This window comes from Mus pahari, chromosome 10 (genome assembly GCF_900095145.1).
Source record: "Mus pahari chromosome 10, PAHARI_EIJ_v1.1, whole genome shotgun sequence".
Taxonomy (NCBI): Eukaryota; Metazoa; Chordata; class Mammalia; order Rodentia; family Muridae; genus Mus; species Mus pahari.
This window is the reverse complement of record NC_034599.1, coordinates 101,981,876-101,988,863: the sequence shown is the minus strand read 5'-3', so window position 1 is coordinate 101,988,863 and position 6,988 is coordinate 101,981,876. Positions and strand designations below refer to the sequence as shown.

At 52.8% G+C, this 6,988-nt stretch overlaps 1 protein-coding gene across 8 annotated transcripts in view; it reads right to left on the bottom strand.

Moving 5' to 3' along the window:
* Nucleotides 1-1,824: 1,824 nt before the first annotated feature.
* The window catches only part of Usp19 (ubiquitin specific peptidase 19), an 11,292-nt gene continuing 6,128 nt past the window's right edge, over nucleotides 1,825-6,988 (bottom strand). For 4 of the 8 annotated variants that reach the window (XM_021207987.2, XM_029543686.1, XM_029543688.1 and 1 more), the window contains exons 17-27: nucleotides 6,827-6,928; nucleotides 6,150-6,290; nucleotides 5,945-6,063; nucleotides 5,593-5,730; nucleotides 5,178-5,491; nucleotides 4,963-5,073; nucleotides 4,658-4,874; nucleotides 4,424-4,576; nucleotides 4,155-4,315; nucleotides 3,896-4,074; nucleotides 2,463-2,968 (exon numbers count right to left, since the gene is read on the bottom strand). In XM_021207987.2, coding sequence (XP_021063646.1) covers nucleotides 2,741-2,968; nucleotides 3,896-4,074; nucleotides 4,155-4,315; nucleotides 4,424-4,576; nucleotides 4,658-4,874; nucleotides 4,963-5,073; nucleotides 5,178-5,491; nucleotides 5,593-5,730; nucleotides 5,945-6,063; nucleotides 6,150-6,290; nucleotides 6,827-6,928 — 1,863 coding nt within the window. In that variant the 3' untranslated portion in view covers nucleotides 2,463-2,740. Of the gene's footprint in view, nucleotides 2,323-2,462; nucleotides 2,969-3,895; nucleotides 4,075-4,154; nucleotides 4,316-4,423; nucleotides 4,577-4,657; nucleotides 4,875-4,962; nucleotides 5,074-5,177; nucleotides 5,492-5,592; nucleotides 5,731-5,944; nucleotides 6,064-6,149; nucleotides 6,291-6,826; nucleotides 6,929-6,988 lie in introns of those variants that run through there. The other 4 variants (XM_021207988.2, XM_021207990.2, XM_021207989.2 and 1 more) reach the window with 2 other exon arrangements.

Below are 6,988 nucleotides of genomic sequence, written 5' to 3'. Positions count from 1 at the left end.
CATTTCTATAAGACCCCACACTCTGCTAGTTCTACAAAGCCAACCCCAGCACATGGCCTTTTTCATAGTGTGTCCCCAATTGTGATCATGTAGTTAGGATTCTCCAGTAACTCACTGCTACCCCTAACTCCCATCTCTGAAGAGAAGTACTACTGAGTGAGCTTCATGTAATTGGCTCCACAGGCTTGAGGATGCTGCAGACCCCATTCACACCTCGGTCTTTTGTCTGCTTCTGGCTTCTCTAGGGATAATTGTGTGGGGAGCATGGGGATGGGGAGGAGGTTGCGAGTACTCAAGGAGGGCAGAGAGGTTCAAATTCCCTGAAGCAGCCAGTGGTGGCTCATGCCTTTAATCTCAGCACTTGGGAGGCAGAGGAAGGTAGAGTTCTGTGAGTTCAAGCCCAGCCTGGTCTACAGAGTGAGTTCCAGGACAGCCAGGGCTATACAGAGAAACCAAAAAAAAAAAAAAAAAAAAATTCCCTGAAGCTGGAGTTTTAGGCCATTGTGGATTGCCTAATGTATGGGTGTTGGGAAACCACTCTAGATGTTCAACAAGCAAGCACTTAAGCCACTGAGCCATCTCTCCATCCATGTTTCCAAATCACTGCTTCCTAGCTACCTTGGCTCCCCATCACTCTCCAAAGATGCCGGCTCTAGTCTCAAGTAACTATGAGGATGTGGAGAGACAGTGTGATCCAGACCCAGACAGAAGCAAGGTTTCCTGTGTTTGTACTGGTGTTGGGGGCTTAGCTCTGCCACAGAACATTCGACTACACAAATCCCTAGTACCGGAAGAAAGTGTGTCAAGGTTGCAGAGACCCTGAAGCTAGGTATGCTTGCTGACATGTAGTTGAGTAGCCTTGGGCAACTGCCAAGAGCCATGGTCTGAAGGCCCAGAACTCCTTCACCAGTAGGAAGCCAACTAAGATCATCTCTGTCCTCTGCTTATCCTCCTTTCAGAGCAGGCTTTTCCTCACCTTTCCTCTCAAGGGATGCAAGTGTTCTGAAACTACTGCAGAGGCTAGGGGAGGGATAGTCTTCCCATGGCCTCTCCTTTCCTCCAAGTAGTCTCTAACCTGCTGGGTGGTTACCCCCAGGATGCTACAGGGTTTGGATCTTTTCACCCAAGTTACCAGCTCTAGAGATCCATGGGTACTACTCAATCCTTGGATGTACTATAATCTTAATACCAACTACAGCCACTTTAACATGGGAGCCAGAACCAATGGGATGCCAGTTAGCAAGCAGCCTCCAAGGAACTGATACTATGAGGGCTTCATGATAGTGATGGTTAATATTGTCAACCTGGCTGGGCAATGCTGGTGCACACCTTCAGTCCCAGCACTCGGGAGGCAGAGGTAGTGATCTCTGAGTTCAAGGCTAGCCTAGTCTACAGAATGAGTTCAGGGCTACACAGAGAAAAACCCTGTCTCAAAACAAAAACAAAGACTACTTGGAACAGTCTAAAATCACCTAGGAGACCCGACCTAATGGTGCACTGCACCATTTACTCCATAGGCAGGGGTCTGAATGAAGTTAAGAGTGAGCTGGGCTGAGCACTCAGTGTTCTCGAATTCCTCACTTGACATGGAATGCGACCAACTGCCTCCTGCCTTTTCTGTCCTGGCTATACCCTCCAACTATGAGCCTGAACAAACTCTCAAGTTGCTTTTGGCAGACAGGTTGTCATAGCAACAATTAAAAGTTCTACAATAACCCAGAGAAAATGTGCTGACCCTATCTCCCCAGATCAGAGGATTTCGGGATCTTTAATATAAACACACATACAACCAGATGAGGAGGGTGGGGAGGGAGCCATAACATGTTGTGGATCAGTCACTAAGTCGGCTTATTTATTATTTATTTTTAAAATATATTTAAACAGCAGCAGTCACTTCCAAAATGCAAAAAATTACAATTTTTAGAATAAAATTATAATGTTTGTAACGCAGGTCAGAAAGAACTGAAGGTACAACTGAGAACCAAACACGCAGCTCTGAGGGCAGCTGGAAAAGCCAAGGCCTACTAGTCTGGGGACCAAGTTAACAAGAGGTCACAATTTGTGAGGTTCCCACCCTCAAATCATGTCCCCCCCAAATTCCCATTGGTAGAGCCAGTGTCCTCTGAGTGACAGAAGAAAAAATGTCAGAGATGGCCCTCTGTAGGGGATCTCCCAAACCCAGTCCCTCCATCAGCCAGGGACCTACTAATCGACCTCCTCCATGTTGCTGTACGTGGGGGCTGGGCGGTCCACAGGGGGGGCGAAGCGTTCAGGGGCTGTCCGCGTGGGGGCCACCTCGGGGGCCTGGCCAGGGCCTAGTCCCTGCAACAGAATACGAGGAGGGGTTGGGGGCTGCCCAGCATACTGCCTGGCATCCCGGGTGCTGGCTCAGAGCCCCTGCACCCAAGGAAGGACCCCTAGGCAGGCGCAGACAGCAGCGGCGTTTAGACAGAGAGACGAGATTGGGCCTGAATACTCATTTTATTAACACTTTAAATACAGGAAATAGTTCCAGCAGGGCCAAGCCCTAGGACAAGGGTCAGAGAAACAGGACGACAGACAACTGGATGGACACACACCCTAGGATACTCTGCCCCTGCAGAGGCTGCAGTCCCCACAAGTCTCCCACCAGATACATACACTGAGGCTCAGAGCCCAGAGTTGTTTCCCACCACAAAGGTAGGCATGACCTGGTGAGCAGACAGGTAGGCCAGCTCACAGCAGGTGCCTGCAGGTGAGCTCATCTCCAGCGACTCTGAGATACCAGAGGATAGAATACGTTGAGCACAAGGGCCACCAAAGCCGCCACGGTACCCAGGACAAAGTATCGGAGGCAACCCTCGTCTGGTGTAGTAGGGCCACGTGGCGGGGGCCCCACCCAGTCTTGGGGCCCCCAAGGACCCAGAGGCCCAGGCCCCTCGGGTACCATCTCCTCCTCGGCCTCGAGCTCCTGCCAAATCCGGGAAGCCTATGGTATGTGGAAAGGGCCATCAGCACCCAGAGAATGGGGAGGCCCAGTTTCCCTGAGACCCCTGGCCAAGACAGTCACTTCAAGGTAACTAGGTCTAAGCCCCCACGCTCCAGATCAAGCAGCAGGGAAGTTGGTAGGTAGCTCGGACCCAGATCTCTAAGCTGAGAACACTAGGGCATAAGAACCGTGGCGGTCTTGGACCCCCTCCAGATAGCTTTCAAGCCACATGGAGGCTTTCACGGGCAAGGGTGTGGCGTTTACCTGGTCAGGTTTTAGTCCAGACATCCCACAGAAGGGACTGGCTCACAGAGGTTAAGTAGCCAACCCCATGGCAATCTCCTCAGGATTACCAATGTCCAGGTCCTGACCACTGTGTTGTGTCTCTGAGCCCGACACAGGGAGGTCTCAAGGGAATATGGATAACAGAAAGAAGGTTGCTGGTCCGAAGAACAAAGTGACTGTGCTCATGGACCTACGAAACAGTGTCAGCAAATGACACAGAAGAGCCTGAAGGTTCAGTAGGGACATTTGTTCACCACAGAAAGTGTGACAACTGCTTGAGGCAGCAGCCATCTCTGACAGGGACTATCCTGAATACACATCAGAGCAGGAGGGCGACCACGAATGACAGGCTCGAGGCCAGCACATGGAGACTGTGAGGGAGAGCCAGGGGACATCAGGGTTAGCCCGTATAAAGCATGGTGCCTGGTGAGCTCAGGGTAAGACTTTGACCTATATTCTTTTGTGCACACTGGTGGCATTGTGTTTTTATCTATGTACACCTTTGACTGTGTCCCTAGGCTATCTTCCAGGATGTCACTGGGTGAGGCCCGAATGTTGAAGAACCCAGTCTCTAAATTCTGTAGATCTGAAGGCCCCAACTCTGTCCCCCAACTAACCTGTTAGGCCTCCCCAATGCCTCACCTGGCTGGCAGCAGCCTCAGCTGCAGGGCCTAGGTCTGGGTGGTGTTCAGAGTGACCTGCCCTGGGGGGTCTCTCCACAGGAGAGTTCCGACGACGGTAGAAGAGAACATAGGCATAGCGCGTCACCACCTGGCTTTCGTCTACTGTTGTCACCGTGCTGTCATCAAACAAGCGCCAGCCTAGAGCAGGGTGGGAAGAGTATGAACACGGCCTGGACCACCACCCTACCACCTATCCTGCTGGCTGTGTGTGCCCTCACCCACGTCACTGCGCTGGCTACTGCGATCATTGGGCAGCCGTGCACAAGCAGTATAATGGCCACCGATCATGCCTCCGTAGTGGTTGATGACAGCATACAGGTCATAGCTAGGCAGCTGCTCCTCTTTCTGACCGATACAGAACTTGCTCAAGTCCAGGTTCCTGTAGTCCCAAGTCAGAGAAGGGTGAGGCAGTTAGTTGGCAGGAGCCCAGGCTGCCCCCTGATACCTGTGCCCTATCCACAGTCAGCAGGCCTCACTCATTGCTCACCGAACAGGAAACTCCACCAAGTCATTGATCTTGTCTCGCCAAATGAAACTACGAAAGGAGAAGCGCTTGAGCTGCACAATGAGCACATTCGGTAGGCGCCACAATAGCAGCTGTTTGGAGGCCTCACGATGTTGTTTGCACTGTGGGCAGTACCTGTGGGCAACACAGCAGCAGTCAGAACCAGCCAGTTTCCCTCCACCCTGGCCCACTACCTACTTGCTGCCCAATCCTCACCAGGCTTCCTCAGGTGCCAGCACTTCAGGCCGTGTGAAGAGGTTGAGACACTGGTCCAGGGTGAAGTGGCCAGCACGGGCAGCCTCACCAGCGGAGCCTGGATCTTCAGCACACTCCAGCTCCTTGGAGGCTACCAACACAAACTCCTGCAGGCGTTCATTGTTCCGCCACACCAAAGCCAGGCTACAGTCATCACCCAGCTCCAATGGTGTCTCCCCTAGAGAGAAGCAGAGACCATGGTCACACAGCTGCGCAGAGCAGCTGGTACAAGCTACCCTACGGCTCCCACCCACAGCGTCAGGCACCTCTGTCCTCAAGTCGCTGCTCACGGTTTGATGCATCAATTTTATAGATGAAGAACTGGGGTGTGTGAGTATTCACGGATTCACTTGAGTGTTGGTACCCAGGCACAGCAGCTAAGACAAAGCACAACAGTCAGTGCTCACCTGTCCATTCTGGTCCTAACAACCTTCCCAACGTTGTTTCACTGCAGTACCCAAAGCATTTTAGCAGATCCTACCTTCAGGCCGAGATACCCTCTCACCAGCAAGCAGGGAACAACCTTCCATAGGCCCACTGGCCAGCATCTCAGAGGAAAGTCCACTGGTGCTAGGCACAGGACCCCGATCAGCCGGCGGCCATACTCGGTGAGCCCCTGTATCCCCCTCAGCCACAGGGGTCACCAATTGGAGCTCAGAAGGCTGAATGGGTTCTCTTTCACTGTCCCCAGCCTCCAGAGAGCTGGTTGCAAGCAATGTGGTACAGCCAGGGCTCTGCGATTCTAAAGCCATGCGGCCAGGCTGGAAGGGCGGTTGGAATACACTCACAGAGTACCTGGCAGCAAAGACAGCAAGGCAAGTAAGAAGTCTGACCCACTGGAGTCACACTTGAACACCTGCTCCCTGTGCACACAGGTCCAGCCTCGGGGCTCTTACCGTGCATAACCTTCTAGTAGCTGAGCAAGACGGGCATAAGTGAGGCGTGAAGCAGGCACACTGACCAGGAAGGGGTAGCCAATGTTCTCAGGGCGGCAGAGGCCTTTGTGGTCGGGCCAGTGGGTTTTCTGGCAGAACCTGGAGGGAAAGAAAAGGTAATCCTTAGTTAGCCCCTAGTGCTCTAACTATATTATCAGGGACTTGTCGTCGGATGCCCTTGGGGACCAGGTTTGCCAGCCCTGCCTCCCCCAAGGCCCAAGAAAACAGAGAAGTGGGTGGAGGGCTTGAGAAGGACAGGAAAGCAAAAGGCAGGTAGAGAAAATGGAAGGGGAGAGGCCATGGGGTTCCTCACTGGTTGCAGTAGCCCACACGGTAGCAACGGGTACAACGCTTCAGCTTTTCATCTTCTGACTGCTGCTTCCGCTGGCAGGCTGCACACTTGGAGATAGGGATGCTGGGTACCTGGGGGCGCTAGGGTGGGTCATCTGGCTCAGCAAGGGCAGGCAGCAGTGACTGCCCCCACCAGGGCCCTGTGGCATCAGGCTGGCCCCACTCACCTGCTGCACCTCCAGCACCACTACCCGCTCCTTAGCCAGTTCTGGGGAGAGCAGCTCAAAGCAGAGGAGCACGTCCGTGGGGGACACAGCGTCCAGTGAGTGGGAGGGCAAGAAAACACGGTGGAAACGATTCTTAATTACCTGGGGATAAAGAACACACACGGCATGTGGTGAAACCTTTCTCCAGGTCTGTTGCACAGCAGCACCACGGAGGGCCTAGTCCTGCACTGGAGGCTACTGAGATGGGGCAGGACAGGATATGTGGACTGAAAGAATATGCTTGTCCAGGGGCAGAAAGTACATTTGAGAACCCGAGACAAAGCCTGAGCAGGAGTCATATGGAGGGCCTCTACCCCTGGGATTACCAGCAAACTTCTTATCCAGAGAAGGAAAGAATACAGATGTGGGACTGGAAAACTGGCTCAGCACTACAAGCACTGGCTATTCTTCCAGAAGATCTGGGTTCCATTCCCAGCAAATACATGGCAGCTTGTAACTGTCTGTAACTCAAGTTCCGTGCGGCTCAACATCCTTAACCTGGCAACGGGCACGTAACATACTACATACACATACATGCAGACAAGCAGACACAACATTCATAAAATGTTTAAAAGAACAAAAACTACAACCTCACAAACATATGGCCACACATGCAGAAACCTGGGAAGGACACGTACCTCGGCTAGGCGCAGGTTCTCGGGCTTCACATGGACACTCTGAGAGAGGGAGCCCAGCACCTCCCCTGCGCTGGAGTTCTCCTTGCTCACACTCACCAGGAACTTTGGCAAGAAAGGGCAAGTGAGCACGGGGCACAGGAGAGTCCTGTTTCCTTAGGACAG